The sequence below is a fragment of the Artemia franciscana genome, chromosome 3, assembly GCF_032884065.1.
Source record: "Artemia franciscana chromosome 3, ASM3288406v1, whole genome shotgun sequence".
Classification (NCBI taxonomy): domain Eukaryota; kingdom Metazoa; phylum Arthropoda; class Branchiopoda; order Anostraca; family Artemiidae; genus Artemia; species Artemia franciscana.
Genome location: NC_088865.1, coordinates 36,859,220 through 36,876,323, shown reverse-complemented (window position 1 = coordinate 36,876,323; position 17,104 = coordinate 36,859,220). Strand labels below are relative to the sequence as shown.

The 17,104-nt window shown below is 38.2% G+C and overlaps 1 protein-coding gene across 1 annotated transcript in view; it reads right to left on the bottom strand.

Moving 5' to 3' along the window:
• Positions 1 to 17,104, bottom strand: part of LOC136025243 (RNA-binding protein 26-like) — a 77,089-nt gene that overhangs the window by 46,870 nt on the left and 13,115 nt on the right. The window contains exon 4 of the mRNA XM_065701076.1: positions 6,168 to 6,346. Coding sequence (XP_065557148.1) covers positions 6,168 to 6,346 — 179 coding nt within the window. The remainder of the gene's footprint in view (positions 1 to 6,167; positions 6,347 to 17,104) is intronic.

The following is a 17,104-nucleotide window of genomic DNA, read 5'->3' as shown; positions in this document are numbered from 1 at the left end:
GCTAGGATTTAAAAATTAGGCGTAAAATTAGTAGCCTAGTTCGTAGGACAGTTACAGTGTCATTAAATTTGCAACAGCTGTGGACCAAGCGACACCAACTATTTCGTTGAGATAGCAGTTCAAAAAGGCCTATCAAAAAGCCTTCACCCTCGAGGAGTGGCTACCCTTAAGGTAAAAATATGAACGAGCCGACACGTCTTTGCTCAGCTTAATTGGCCTCATACCAGGGTTACCACCTCTAGTGATTTTTTCTAGCCTAGTGACTTTATTTCGGCTAGTGATTTTTTGCAAGCTACAGCTACATTGTCATGAAGTTTACAACAGCTGGGGGCCGAGCGACACCTACTAATTTGTAGAGATGGAAGTTCAGGCCCATCAAAAAGCCTTCACCCTCGAGGAGTGGCTACCCTCAAGGTAAAATACAAAAGAGCCGACACGTCTTTGCTCAGCTTAATTGGCCTCATACCAGGGTTACCACCTCTAGTGATTTTTTCTAGCCTAGTGACTTTATTTCGGCTAGTGATTTTTTGCTAGCTACAGCTACATTGTCATGAAGTTTATAACAGCTAGGGGCCAAGCGACACCTACTAATTTGTAGAGATGGAAGTTCAGGCCCATCAAAAAGCCTTCACCCTCGAGGAGTGGCTACCCTCAAGGTAAAATACAAAAGAGCCGACACGTCTTTGCTCAGCTTAATTGGCCTCATACCAGGGTTACCACCTCTAGTGATTTTTTCTAGCCTAGTGACTTTATTTCGACTAGTGATTTTTTGCAAGCTACAGCTACATTGTCATGAAGTTTACAACAGCTGGGGGCCGAGCGACACCTACTAATTTGTAGAGATGGAAGTTCAGGCCCATCAAAAAGCCTTCACCCTCAAGGAGTGGCTACCCTCAAGGTAAAATACAAAAGAGCCGACACGTCTTTGCTCAGCTTAATTGGCCTCATACCAGGGTTACCACCTCTAGTGATTTTTTCTAGCCTAGTGACTTTATTTCGGCTAGTGATTTTTTGCAAGCTACAGCTACATTGTCATGAAGTTTACAACAGCTAGGGGCCAAGCGACACCTACTAATTTGTAGAGATGGAAGTTCGGGCCCATCAAAAAGCCTTCACCCTCGAGGAGTGGCTACCCTTAAGGTAAAAATATGAACAAGCCGACACGTTTTTGCTCAGCTTAATTGGCCTCATACCAGGGTTACCACCTCTAGTGATTTTTTGCAAGCTACAGCTACATTGTCATGAAGTTTACAACAGCTGGGGGCCGAGCGACACCTACTAATTTGTAGAGATGGAAGTTCAGGCCCATCAAAAAGCCTTCACCCTCGAGGAGTGGCTACCCTCAAGGTAAAATACAAAATAGCCGACACGTCTTTTAGTTGGCCTCCTACCCGGATTACCACCTCTAGTGTTTTTTCCTTGCCTAGTGACTTTATTTCGGCTGTGATTTTTTGCTTTTATTAAAGATTTATTTTAGAATCGCAAGTTTATGGTAAAATTCAAGTGAAATGGCACAAGAACTCTAAATTCAGAATAAAATTAGAGCGATTCTAATTTTAAGCAAACAGTCTGAGGAGCACTATTGATTAAACAAAACTGATTAATGAAAATCAACAGAAAACTAGTCATTTGAAAAGAGCAATTAGTGATTTGAAAAACGGACAGAAACTAAATAAAAGACAATTTTTTCAACTGAACGTAAGGAGCGACATTAAAACCGGAAGCGAAGAGAAATTACTTTGTATATGGGAGGGGATGCCCCTTTCACAGCCCTCGCTCTTTACGCTAAAGTTTGATTTTTTGTCACAATTCTTTGAGAAACACTACTCAAACACAAGGGCCCTTGATTTTGAATGTAAAGTATTTCTAAAGAGCTTTAAGACATTAATGTATTTTTATGTGAACTTAATATTTATATGAATTTATGTCAATAAATTTATATTTATACGAAATTTTATATTTAATTTTATATTGATTTTGAAAACTTTCTTATGCTTTTGTTTCATTAAAACTGAATATCCCAATCTGCAGCACAAACGGGAGAAGTTAAATGGTTTTTCTAAAGTTTCTGGGAAAGTAGGTGAAGTCTTTTAGTATTCTGTTATTTATTCGGATCTTCCCATCCAAGCTCTACAACTTATGACAAGACCGACCAATCAGTTCTAACTAGTTTTTACAAATTAAAAAAGTTTATAATGGACGAGATAGGGTGATTTTTGAGATGGCGCATCTCCTTAAACCATTACATACTAAAACTATCTTGTAAACGTTGTTTACCAAGTTGGAGTCTTCTGAGGACCCCTGATTTCTCCCGCTATTTCTCAACTATTTTTTCTGCAATGTTGTTTACGTTTTTTGGGTGTCTAAAGATACATTATCTATGCATAAAATAATTCATATTTAGATTCTGTAAAAAAAAAGAGCTAAGAGCTCATATGGCACTTGTGACGAGGTCGGAAGAGCCAAGAGCTCATATGGCATGAGCTCTAGCAACATTTTAAGAATCAATAGATTGCTTTAAAAGGAAAATCATAGGCTTAATGCCGGTCGGGATTGAAAATAAGAGCTCTGAGTCACGAGGTCCTTCTAAATGTCAAAATTCATTAAGATCCGATCACCCACTCGTAAGTTAAAAATACCTCAATTTTTCTAATTTTTCCTCTCCCTTCAGCCCCCCAGACGGTCGAATCAGGGAAAACGACTTTATCAAGTCAATTTGTGCAGCTCCCTGACACACCTACCAATTTTCATAGTCCTAGAACTTCCAGAAGCACCAAACTCGCAAAAGCACTTAATCCCACCCCCTAACTCCCCCAAAGAGAGCGGATCCAGTCCGGTTACGTCACTCACAAATCTACGACATTTGTAAGCATTTTTCAAGATTTCCGGTTTCCCCCTCCAAGTCCCCCAATCTCAACAGATCTGGTCGGGATTTGAAATAAGAGCTCTGAGACACGAGTTCCTTCTAAATATCAAATTTCATTAAGATCCGGTCACCCGTTCTCAAGTAAAAAATACCTCAATTTTTCTTATTTTTCCAAATTAACAACCCGCAGCTCCCCCAAAGAGAACGAATACGTTCCAATTACGTCAATCACGTATCTATAACTTGTGGTTATTTTTCCCGTCAAGTTTCATCTCGATCTCTCCACTCTAAGCGTTTTCCGAGATTTCCAGTTTCCCCCTCCAACTACCCCAATGTTACTGGATCTGGTCGGGATTTAAAATGAGAGTTTTAAAGCACAAGATCCTTCTAAATATCAAATTTCATTAAGATCTGATCACTCGTTGGTAAGTTACAAATACCTAAATTTTTCTAACTTTTCCGAACTCCTCCCAACTCCACCAAAGAGAGCGGTGGAGTCACTTATCTTGGACTCGTGCTTATTCTTCCCACCAAGTTTCATCCTGATCTCTCCGCTTTAAGCGTTTTCCAAGATTTCCGGTTCCCCCCCCCCAATGACACTGGATCCGGTCGGGATTTAAAATAAGAGATCTTACCCCCCCCCCCCCCAACTCCCTCCAATTTCACCGGATACGGCCGGGATTTAAAATAAGAGCTCTGAGACACTATATCCTTCGAAACATAAAAGTTCAATAAGATCCGATCACTCCTTCATAAGTTAAAAATACCTCATTTTTCTAATTTTTCAGAACTAACCCTCCCCCCAACTCCCCCAAAGAAAGCGGATCCGTTCCGGTTATGTCAATCACGTATCTAGGACTTGTGCTTATTTTTCCCACCAAGTTTCATCCCGATCCCTCCACTTTAAGCGTTTTAAAATAAGAGTTCTGAGACACGAGTTCCTTCTAAATATCAAATTTCATTAAGATCCGGTCACCCGTTCTCAAGTAAAAAATACCTCAATTTTTCTTATTTTTCCAAATTAACAACCCACAGCTCCCCCAAAGAGAACGAATACGTTCCAATTATGTCAATCACGTATCTATAACTTGTGGTTATTTTTCCCGTCAAGTTTCATCTCGATCTCTCCACTCTAAGCGTTTTCCGAGATTTCCAGTTTCCCCCTCCAACTCCCCCCAATGTTACTGGATCTGGTCGGGATTTAAAATGAGAGTTTTAAAGCACAAGACCCTTCTAAATATCAAATTTCATTAAGATCTGATCACCCGTTGGTAAGTTACAAATACCTAAATTTTTCTAACTTTTCCGAACTCCCCCCAACTCCACCAAAGAGAGCGGTGGAGTCACTTATCTTGGACTCGTGCTTATTCTTCCCACCAAGTTTCATCCTGATCTCTCCGCTTTAAGCGTTTTCCAAGATTTCCGGTCCCCCCCCCCAATGACACTGGATCCGGTCGGGATTTAAAATAAGAGATCTGGGTTACGAGGTCCTTCTAAATATGAAATTTCATAAAAATCCAATCATTTCTTCGTAAGTTAAACATACCTCATTTTTTTTTAATGTTTTAGAATTAACCCTTCCCCCCAACTCCCCCAAAGAGAGCGGATCCGTTCTGGTTATGTCAATCACGTATCTAGGACTTGTGCTTATTTTTCCCACCAGGTTTCATCCCGATCCCCCAACTCTAAGCGTTTTCCAAAATTTTAGCCCCCCCCCCCCCAATTCCCTCCAATTTCACCGGATACGGCCGGGATTTAAAATAAGAGCTTTGAGACACTATATCCTTCGAAACATAAAAGTTCAATAAGATCCGATCACTCCTTCATAAGTTAAAAATACCTCATTTTTCTAATTTTTCAGAACTAACCCTCCCACCAACTCCCCCAAAGAGAGCGGATCCGTTCCGGTTATGTCAATCACGTATCTAGGACTTGTGCTTATTTTTCCCACCAAGTTTCATCCCGATCCCTCCACTTTAAGCGTTTTAAAATAAGAGCTCTGAGACACGATATCCTTCCCAACATCAAATTTCATTAAAATCTGATCACCCGTTCGTAAGTTAAAAATACCTCCTTTTTCTAATTTTTTCTATTTAACCCCCCCCCCCCAGATGGTCGAATCGGGGAAACAACAATTTCTAATTTAATCTGGTCTGGTTCCTGATACGCCTGCCAAATTTCATCGTCCTAGCTTACCTGGAAGTGCCTAAAGTAGCAAAACCGGGACAGACAGACCGACAGAATTTGCGATCGCTATATGCCACTTGGTTAATACCAAGTACCATAAAAAAAAATTAGTAACGCAGTATACAAAGCGGGGTCCTGCCCGGACTTCAAGCTCATTATTACGGTTTCTTGAAAAAACGTATTTTTGGGATGACTAGGAAATTTTGATCATTACCTCAATTTCAAATATGTCTCAGTATTTTGTAGAGAGTATATTCATAGTTATACAAAAGTTTCCTCAGCATAGCCAATGCCTTGCTTAGCAGCTTCTGAGTTTCTTTATAGTCTCAAGGGCCCTATTGAGTCAAAGGTTCTTGGTGGAAATAAAATCTTAGCGGTTTTAACTATGCGAAAAAGGCGTTAAAAGATATAAGATATTACGGATTCAATTCTTTTTTTATGTATTTCTTCCATTCTTGTTTCTCTAGTGTTATTTTCCTGGCCATAGAGCCTTACGGGGGAGAATATGTTGAAGTGTGTTTTGTTGTGAATTTATTGAGTGAATAAACTGATTGATTGATAGTCATTATTCTCCAGGTCTTTTGATGCATTTTTGCATAAAAATAATTGGGACTGTTTCTCAAAACCTATTTTTAATTTTTACTGTTTCACAGTGCGATTATCTTCTGATTTTTGTTGCACAAACTATTGAGTTTGGTATCATGTCAATTATGTCATATCGTTTCTTTTAATTTTGGAACAAACTATTACTACTGCTACAATTACTACATTACTTTCACACCCCCTCTCCAGGAGGTTACCATTTCCCTTAAATCTTTTGTTACAACATCTTCTAGCCCCAATCAAGGACGACCTGCTTTTCGTTTAGCCTAAGACAACTGGCCGAAAAGGAGAGACTTTGGCAATTTGTCATCCTTCCTCCGCAAAATGCGTCCTAGTCATCTCAACCTTTCTCTCCCTATAGCCCCAGAAAGCAGGATTAAACCACACTTTTCATAGAGCCTACTGTTAGAGATAACTCGCACGTACATCCTAACTGAATATACATTTGGAACACACATATACATTATATTTAAGTCCTCATATAAACTTTAAGAAAAGAAAGTAAAAATACCTATATACAGTTCGCCTAGGAGATCTTCGGCTTCTTGATGGTCTCCCAATTTTAGCTCGGTCATTACTTATGCTTCTTGACCTCCTAAATTTATCCCGCGGAGAACGGGAACGACTTGAACTACGAGACGATCCCCTGGACCTGGTCCGTTTCCTTCCACGTCGACCATCTTCTCGATCCTGAAATAAAAATAAAAACCTCTTGAAGCAGAGAAAATAAATGCTCCAATAAATTGGATAGGAGTGAATAGTTCGTTTTATTTTGATTGAAAAGTCATAAGAAAATTGAAAGTTGGTAATTGAAATAAGCTAATTTGAAAAAACGAAACCTCTTAAATGCATTGTGGTTTAGATGATGTTATTATTATTCAGACATTTAAATATTATTTAGGCAATGCATTTATATAATGTTCGCAGCGCGAGCTGCGCCCACGATTGAACTAGGCTATTTTTATTAAGAAGGCCTATTTCCATTTCTGATGTTGCTTGGATAGAAAATTAACAGAACTGAGACATTTTATTGGTGTGACATCATCAGCAAATTCAACCATCCGCTTCACACATACCAACAATATACTCATTCTCATTTGGGGTTCCCATCTAGCCCATGTCTACTCGACGTTTTGCAGTCAATTACAGACAGTTGAAATTTTTGTTTCTCGCCCAAATCCCTTGGCTTATAAATGCAAGTTCACTTGCATAAGAGTCGAGGCAGATTGCAGGAGGCCCTTGTAGGCCTTGAATTGGACTCGTTATTTCTATTCATATTCATTTCTTTGGCGGGGTAATCAGTTGTAAATAGATTGCCAAATTTGTCAACCTCCTGCTTCCCCCTTTCTGCGATCGTGAATTAACCTGAGAGAGAACCTCCAACAGGTTGAACCCAACCCACCGTGAATTAGCATGAGAGGGTTGACTCTAGTTCAGCGTTGTCGAGTGATAGCCATGAGAGGGAAAATTTTCAAGTAATTTAACCCGTAGTCAACCTGCGTGTGTTCCCCAGCGAGAACCTCCAACAGGTACGACTCTAGTTTGGCATTTGTGAAGGGACACACATGCACGGAAAGGTGTAGCATAAATGGCAGACAGTAACAACGGCAATCAAACGGATAAAATTAACCCTTGACTGGGCTGCCCACTTAATTCAACAATCTGTCTTGGCTTTTTTCTACAATTCCCCCACTGCTGCAAAGCAGCAGTGGGGGAGGTGGGGAGGAGGGGGGGGGTTGAGGTCTGATCTGAATGATGGACTGAATGAAATCTCGATATTATCATAACTACGAAGATAATGCCTAGAATGATCAGAGACAAGAAACGGTCCAGTTTTAAAGGCCGCATTACCATGCAATTGAAGAAAAACGAAAGTAACACACGAAAAAAATATAAAGTGAATTCAAATCAAGCAACGGCTTATTACTAGAACTATTTGTTTCAAGGATCCAAGCTTTGTCATATACCCTAAAAAGAGGTTTAAGAAGGGAGAAAAATGTTTAAACCCATATAGTGAAGCAATAAGAGATATTAGACTAAATTAGACTGTGAAACAAGACTTATAGAATTGACCCAGGAAAAACCAAGCTTTCTAAGCTTTCCGAGATTCCTCGATAACTTCATTTTATTTTGACTAATGTGACGCCTGAAGGGGAGATTCCCACCAAGAAGAATGCAGAGGAACTGAACAAAGCGATTACTTGGACTACTCAAAGAACCCCTTGAAAAATAAATTACTAATCGTTGGAGGCAAGCCTGAGAAATTCAAGAGAAAACCAGGAAGCTCGATTTAATAATTTCTAATGCCGGACAATAAGCATCAAACTACAAAACTATCACAGAGGTGATGAAGGTTTACATACAAGAGCAATCTTAAATAAGAAAAGGACTGACCCCCTATCAAACCCTCTAAAAGGCTAGAGCAGCACTTGCTCTCTGCTGAAGATGATATGTATTTTTAAACATTGTGGATTAAATCCAATAACAGAGTCGACGGTGAAGCTATGAATGAGGTGAAGTGAATCAGGAGCATGCACTGCTATTTAAGCAGCGGCGTAGGGTTGTGATAAGCAGCCGATAGAAGTAGTAACAGCATCAAAAACTGATGACAGTCCTCGAGACATTAGAGAATTGGAGGACAGCCTTTAGTTTAGGCCACGAAATTTCTTGGAAATAGTTCCTCTATTTTCTTCTCTCAAACCCTGTATGAGGCTAGGGTATCTTTTGTGTTTTCCTGAAAACAATACGTATTTCGAAATTTGTGGGTTTATTTTTATTTGTCAAAACATTGACCATACAAAAGGAAAATCACGACATAATCAAGATTATAGAAAGGAAAACAAAAATTTCTTAGAATAGTTATATGAAACTCTTACAAGCAGTGTTTCATAGTTTTAGTGTCATCTTTTAGTTTTTAGATATTCATTGGCTGTATGCGGGGCAACCAGTGGGGAGGGGTGCAATTGCAAGTGAATTGGTTATTATATTTGAAAAGAGCATGAAAAGAGAAATCGGGTAGCGTGTTCACCTTTTCCCTATGTCATTTATGGAATCCCGAACGTCGCATATATTGACTAACATTGCTTTAAAGCTCCCATAGTCCCCCTCCCGAAGAAAGGTCGAAATAGCCATTATGATTGTTCCTCACATGCTTGTTGATAGCTTCTTAGAAGAATCAAACAAACACACACCTTGTGACTGCGTAGCGGATCAGGCTGAGACTCACGATTAAAGGGTTCCCAGTTCGTTCCCGCGAGTCACAAGGAAATTTGTTTATGTGGTTTCTAGATGATAATTCTTTTTCTTTTTCTATCAACTTACTTTGTACCAATTTTTTTTCTTTGTTCTTGAATCATTTTATTATTTCGATCTCTATGTGGGTCAAGACATTTTTTCTATAGAAATAAATAAAACAGAAGTTTTTATCGGTCGCAATTTATTTTTTTATTTTATTGTATTTACATCTAGCAAAAGACATAAGAATTAAGTTTACCCAACAAGCCAAAGAGTCTTGGTTTACAAAAACGGGAAGAAAACGGGTGTTTTACAGAAACGAGTCATTTACAAGAATTGGTATTTATTATTATTGTTTACATGCATGACTGTGCATAAGCTATTATGGAGGAGGGCCGGTGGAGGGAGTGTACTTGAATCTAAAAAAAACTCAAATAAAATTAAACATTCAGAAGTTGAAAATTTTGGGCATATAATTGTATCTTTAAAGATACAAGTACACTCCTCCCACCAACAAAAATCAACAGGCCCTACTCCATAATAGCTGATACACATTTATGTGCGTAAGTAATAGTAATATACTCCCAATTTTTGTAAAAACCCCCTGTTTTTTGGAAAATAAGACTATTGTGCTTTTTGGACAAAGTTACGTCTTACATTTTTTGCGAAACTCAAAGAAAACAAAATAAAACAAAATAACGGCGGATAAAACTTCTGTTTTATTTATTTCCATAGCAAGAAGTGTCTTGAGCAAGATAGAATACTTGAATTTGAATGAAGGTTTCTTCCAAAAATTATTTCTGTATCTTTATACTTTTATTCGATGTTTCTACTATTTTTTTGACGCTTTTTCAATAAGCGATATTTCTATTAAGAGGATTTATGTTTCTTAAAGTGTGTTATTGAATTTTGCTCCTCTACTTTTTAAGTTTTTCCTTCACAAGCATGTCCACTATTATTTCCCCTCTTAAAGCCCCCCCCCTGCGGAAAATCCAGCGGAAAACATGGGCTTATGGTGCCAAAAAATTCTTGGCGGACTAGAGAAAAAATTTGAGCCCCTTTGTCAACGGCATATCCAGGGTTTTGTCCAAGGTGGGGGAGAGGAATTATAAACGCATCAAAAGCTTCGAGGTGGTAGGTTCAAAACACATATCCCCTTCTTCTGGATACAACCTTCCCTTTACCCCTCCTTTCAAGTTGAAATTTAAGGTTAAAACTTCCCACAAATCATCTGCTTCAACTTGAAGCGGATCCTGAGACATTGCAGATGCGCTGTTTTGATAACTTTGCAACTTACAATGTTTTCTGATTTATCTTGATACTCAGACTCGAATGAGGATTTCTTCCCAAAATTATTTCTGTACCTTTTTACTTTTATTTAGTGCCTCTACTATTTTTTTTAATGTTTTCCTCAATAAGCGATATTTTTATTGAAAAGTATTCTGTTTCCAGTCATTGTTTTAAAATTTTGGTACTTTCTTTGTGGGGTAGAATATCTTATAGTATTGATTTTGGCATTTTTAATTTATCTTTAACCTTTTTCCGTGTTTCTGGAGAATGAGTTATCTCAGAAGGATAAAAAAAAGGCTTAACACTGTCTCTAGACCAGGGATATCAAAGCAGTTACTCTGGGGCCTTAAAGGCCACAGAGCGTTTAGATTTCAGTGGTTCCCAGCCGGTGGTACGCGTACCCCAGGGGGTACGCGAAACCCTCGCAGGGGGTACGCGAAGGTCCCAAAATTAATTTAGTCTACATCTTTAAAACTTGTTTCTGACTCAGTTCCAACATTTCCCTCAAAATCAGATAACATAACCCATTGTACGTAATTTCAGACAAATTTTCAAAACTTTCGCTTTCAGTAACCCGCTAATTTTTCTCCATAGCCGTAAGGTCTCGATGCTAATTTTTCTCCATAGCCGTAAGGTCTCGATTTAAACTCAGCGAGTTCAGTATCTTGTCATCTGTTGAAACACGAAGTTCGTGAATTGTGGTTGCAAACAAAGATGGATAGATTCCTGATCAGGAATAACAAGAAGCCGAATGATGGTACCCAAAACTCTGAACCTGCACCTAAGAAGAAGAAATATGACGAATCATCGGTCAAAGTGCGTCGATATTTGTCAGAATACCTAGGGCTCGGATTTAGTGCGACAAAGTCTGATCCAGTGAATGCACAGTGCGTTCTTTGTGGTCAAGTCTTGGCCAACAGTTCCATGAAACCTGCGCATATGAACCGGCATCTCAGTACTGTGCACCCTTCTCATGTCGGTAGGCCCATAGAGTTTTTCAAGCGTAAACAAGAAGCATTCGCTAGTAACTGTTTGGAAATTGCAAAAGTGGCATCAGTTTCTTCAAAGGCTTTCCGGGCTTCGTATGCTGTTTCATATTTAGTTGCGAAACAGAAAAAACCGCACACCATCGCCGAATGTCTGATATTACCAGCACTAGTGAAAGTCAGTGAAATAATGTTTGACACGAAAACTGCTACTGCCCTTCAGTCTATACCTGTGTCGAACAATACCATTTCAAGAAGGATAGAAGACATTGCAAGCGATATTGTCATGCAGGTTATTGAGCAAATAAAGTTGTCGAAGATGTTTGCGTTACAGCTTGACGAAAGCACGGATGTGTCAGGTGAAGCCCAGGTGATCGTCTTTGTTCGATATCAAGATTGTTCTGACGTAAGAGAAAATATTCTGTTTTGTCAAAACCTACAGTCAAGAACAACAGGAGAAGAACTATTCAAGGTGATTGACAAATTCTTCGCAGAAGGGGGCATCTTGTGGGACTGGTGTCTATCAGTTTGCAGTGATGGAGCTGCCGCCCTAACAGGGAAGAATAATGGGCTCATGGCCTGGATAAGGAAGAAAAATCCAAAGGTGAAGTGGTTGCACTGCATCATTCACAGGCAAGCTCTTGCATCGAAAAGGATGAACGCACATCTGCACGAGACCCTCAACGAGGCTGTAAAAGTGATCAACTTCATCAAAGCCCGACCACTGAACTCAAGAATGTTCAAGTTGCTGTGCCAAGAGATGGGTTCAGAACATCAACATTTACTTCTGCACACAGAAGTTCGCTGGTTGTCTCGTGGGAAGATTTTAAACAGACTTTTCGAGCTTCGACAAGAAGTTCATATGTTTCTTCTGGAGCAAAAATCTGCATTCAGTTCACTTTTTGAAAACCAGGACTGGGTCTGCAGGCTGGCCTATCTTGCGGATATTTTCGACAAACTGAATGACTTGAATCTGTCAATGCAAGGTTTCCGGACGGACGAACTCTCCCTGAATTCGGAGATGTGTGCTTTCATCAAGAAATTGGAGTTCTGGCTTAAAAAGGTTCAAAGAAACAGCGTTAGTGTCTTCCCGACCCTTGACAAGTTTGCGGACGATAGTGAAATTGATAACCTCAACACAATCTGTGATTGTATTCGGGAGCATCTGACAAAGTTGCGAGATGAACTTGTGTCATATTTCCCATCGATTATGAACCAAGATAGAACGCAGGATTGGATCCAAAATCCATTTGTTGAAGACGTGACCTCAAGCTCCGGTCTTAGTGACAAGCTTACAGAGAATCTGATCGAACTTGCCAGTGATCGCGCCTTAGAACTGAAATTCCAAAATGTAACTGTTTCCCAGTTTTGGCTGGAGGTGAAAGGAGAATACAAGGAACTAAGTGAAATCGCCATGTCTGCTTTGTTACCATTCGGATCCACTTACCTTTGTGAAGTGTCATTTTCGGCAATGTCATTGATCAAAACCAAACACAGAAACAGACTGAGTGTACAAAATGACCTTATAATTGCCGTTAGTGACATCGAGCCAAGATTTGATAATATTTTAGCAAAAAGGCAGCCTCAAGTTTCTCATTGATTTTGTACGTACATTTAAGCACCGTCATATTGGACAATAAATCTCGTGTTTTTGAAAATCTGATTTTAGTTAGAAAAAAGTAAAACAACGATTCTCAAGAAAGGGGTACGCAAACTTTTTGGGCCTTGACTAGGGGTACGCGGACCGAAAAAGGTTGGGAACCACTGGTTTAGATACAGCAAAAATCCTGATATAGAAATTAAAATATCCTAATTTTTATACGTAGTATAGTAAACCTACTCTGGTCTTGTTATCAGCATCTGAGTGGGTATTGTAGGGATAAAAATTGCCCCTGCACTCTGAGCCTCCCCGCCCCCCACTGAGCATTTTAATATAACCCAGAGCCCATGTCTATAAGGCTCGAATTTCTAAATGTTCAATTGTAGCCCTAACCAAATGGTTAGCGCTCTCAATTTACAATCTTATGTCCTCAAGAGCTAGTGTTTAGAGTCCTGGTACCCCCAGTTTTGCTTAGGGACAAGGATTAGATGTGTGACTTACAAAGCTTAGGCAAAATTAATCCAGCTCTAAATTTGCACTATGAGAAAGTCTGAGAAGGTAGACAGAAAGGTGTGCAAAATCACAAGATGGCTGGCCCAAAGCCCCTCTATGCACCTCCTCGATGAAGGGCCGTGAAACAGAGGTGAGCACCACCAGTTTGGACAATGAAGTCTAGTGTCATTTCTTTAATTGTTTTTCCTTATATATATAGTAAACTAAAATCAGCATTATTATCCTAACATGAGCAACTATTCTAATCATATTCAGAATGTCTCAGTGGCTTCATTTGAGATATTATAACATTTAGTACTAACATAATTCCAGATAGAATGCAGATCAAAGTCCTTAGCCGGTAACAAAAATCCACACAACCAAACAGCATAGTAATGAATTGATAGAACAATACGCATATACAGTATGTATCCTAACAATGATAACAGTATAACATATTTTGAAATTTATTGGCCCCTTTTTCGGGCACCAGTTTTTGGCAGACCATGCCACCAAACTATTTTGTATGTATTAGGTTCCACTCTTTTCGTGAACTAGGGTCCCATTAATCCAAGGGCCTTTAGATACAAGTTTTAAGTATACTGAAAAAAAAATATTGTCTCACTTTATTGTTAAACAATGGGAGATAAAAAAAAAACTTCGATTTTTATCAATTTACATACCTTGAATGGTCTTAAGGCGGATAGAACCAAACATAAGAAAACGATTCAAACAGAAAGAAAAAATTAGAAATCAAACTGCAAGAAAATACTTCCTAGCGATAGTCGGGATTGAACCAGGAAACCTCGGATAGAGAGTCTCAGGCTCATCCATTACGCTGTCACTAGGTATGTGGCTATTTGAGTTTTCTAAGGACTTTTGACAGAAAGTCATAATGGCTGATTTTGATTTTTAAGGGAGGTTCAGGGCCTTAAAAGTAATGAACCGGGGGGGGGGACAGTTAATGGATAGATTAAAATCTTTCAGAAAATGATAAGAGGGCAAACATACCATTAATCTTGAATGTAGGGCAGCATGAACAAGAATGTCCAGTAACAAGTATAAAAGAATATCTTTCAAGCTTTACGGACCAAAATCACGTTAGTTTCTCAAAAAAAAAAAAAAAAAAAAAAAAAAAAAAAAAAAAAAAAAAAAAAAAAAAAAAATTCTCATGTGGCTATTCTGACCAATGATCTGCACAGCACAGGTACCGATTTCCTGATTCTCTGCGTTCCGGCGGGAGTGTAATACGTGATTGGGGCCAGATTATTCGACGCTTCGCGTTTTTCATCCCAGATTTATCCAGGTACCCATTAGGGACTGGTTGACTGTGGCTGAGCTTATGAAGCCACACGGTTGACCCCCGTTTCAAAATCTAATAATCAGCAACACCAGGACTAGGACTCGAAACCCTATCCTTACAGACATAAGATTTCAAATCTAGCGTGCCAACCACTCGGCTAGAACGGCTCAAAGTTTGTCTTAAATATGGCTTGAAAATGGACAAGAGACCTTACAATTCATGAAGATACGTATAAAGAGGACTCATAATAGAACAAAGAGATACGTGATAAAGGATGACATTAGCATAGCAAAGAGGTTGATTATTCAGAAAAAGGATATGTTGCAGTTATCATAGATACATTAAAAAAGACTGTTATGTCGGCATAAAAAATGAGTGCTGTTATATATGCTTTTCTTCTGCAAATGCTAAAGTAAATCCCAGAGATCATTTCTGCTATCTGAATTATAACAGAAATTCGAAAAGCATGGAAACAAATATTCTAGCTGAAGGCTTTTTTTCAAGTGAATAGATGCACGGAATACAGTTTTTAGATTTTAGCAGTGACGGTGATTCAAGTAGATTCAACATGAGCGTTTCCTGCAGTTTAAACATACCAAAAGACGAATGTGCCACTCACATCACAACGAAGTATATAACCCATCTATATAACATGTGCAAAAATAAGAAATGCTTGTGCACCATATTCCTTCTCAAAGAGATTATCAAACAACTAACAAAAATTTAAGGGGCTCGATAAAGATAAACTCCGGAAATAATGGAACAGCAGAAGATGTGAAAAACCAGTTAAAAATATGTTCGTACCATGTTTTTGGTAACCACAAGAAATGTTATTCTGGCTGCCCTAAGATTGTTGGATTCACTGTGAATAATAAAACAGAAGATTGGCTTAATATTTTTGAATTAAAATGGAATAGTTGTGTTGAGGTTCTTTCAGAGGCTTCACTGTTAATCACGCTCGGATTTGCAAATATATTGGAAAATCATCCAATATATTTGCTAGTGGTAAATATATTGGATAGTTATCTATATATATTGTAATACTATCAACATATACTATCAACTATCAATATATATTGACTGTTGGGACATATATTGGATAGTACGTCGGGAGAGTGGCAAATATATTGGAAAGTTGGACTTATACTGAAAATGGAGTTAAATGTGTTTTATGCTTGTACATATGTTGGTACCCCATCTAGATGTTTTTGAGCATAAGGAACATTACTATTTCACTGTGAATGATAAATAGTGTGCTCCAGCACGTGTTTGAAGGTGTTGTGACTCGGATAGAGGCATTATGTCAAAAAGCAGAACAGCTCCAAAATGACAGAACTACAAACTTAGCTGAAAGCTACATGTCAGTTGTTGAAAAATTCATAGGAGGGAAAGCAAATAAAGCCTATCTAAGTCAGGTTCATATCAAGCAATAGTAAATGGAGGCAGACTTCCTTATCAATTAGCTTGAAAAAATGTCTTTGGGTCTACTTCTTCTAGATTAGCGAAAACGTATTACATTAACAGAAAAACTTCGTTTAAAATCTAAATGTAATTTGACCAAGTTTTATGGTTCTCATGGACGAAAATATTCTGCTTAGTTAAAAAACAGAAATAATAACTTTAGCGATCAAGATTATGGATCAAATTACAATAAGCCAGACATAACTTCTGATGAAATAAGCTTGACCAGACACAAATATACTGAACAAAATTTAAAATTGGATAGTGCCAGCAAAATTACCAGCGAAGAGCTACTTTTACAATATTAAAAAAAAGAGGGAAAATGCCTTTTTTTAAAAGAAGTTGGAATCAGAGAAATTGTATAATTTTATTAAGAGTTACCTTATAAATGCTATTTTTGGTTTTAAATACCGTATCTTAAATATTTAGCTATTTCAAATTTAACCTATGCCCAAATTAGTATAAAAGCCAGTTCCCATAATTATATCCACGTGGATATATATTCAAATATACATATTCAAACAATCCCCTTAATGTTCGTTTGTCAACCCCATATTTCTTGGAATATATTGATATCCGAATCATGATTAGTCATGATTATCATGTTGACCACCCCCTTTAGTCAATTTGTGACATTGCTTCAAGAGCTTAAAATTAAAAATTCGCACTTTATCTGTTCACATTTTATGGCTTATGGATGATTCAGCTGAACAAGCCCCCTTTTTGCGGGAAAATGACCCCTCTGAATCCTAACGCACAGATTCATCATAAAAAATGCACTTTATTTTAATATTAACTTTAGTTAATTACAAAAATCATCTACATATAATTATTGGCTTTCAAATAAGCCCTTATACAGCTTGCTGTAATGTTCCAATATTCCACTAGCAGCAAAGGCAAAAAAGAAAAAAAAAAAAAACCATTAGAAAAGGACATAGACTGTGATTCTCCTATTTGGGATTTTTTGACTACAGTGATTCCAATAGTACATTTTTCATTTCTATCGACACTATTTTTGGTAGGTTTCAAGAATTTTCTGAAATTATCATCAGTTTGTCTTGATTGGAATAAATAATAGCTAC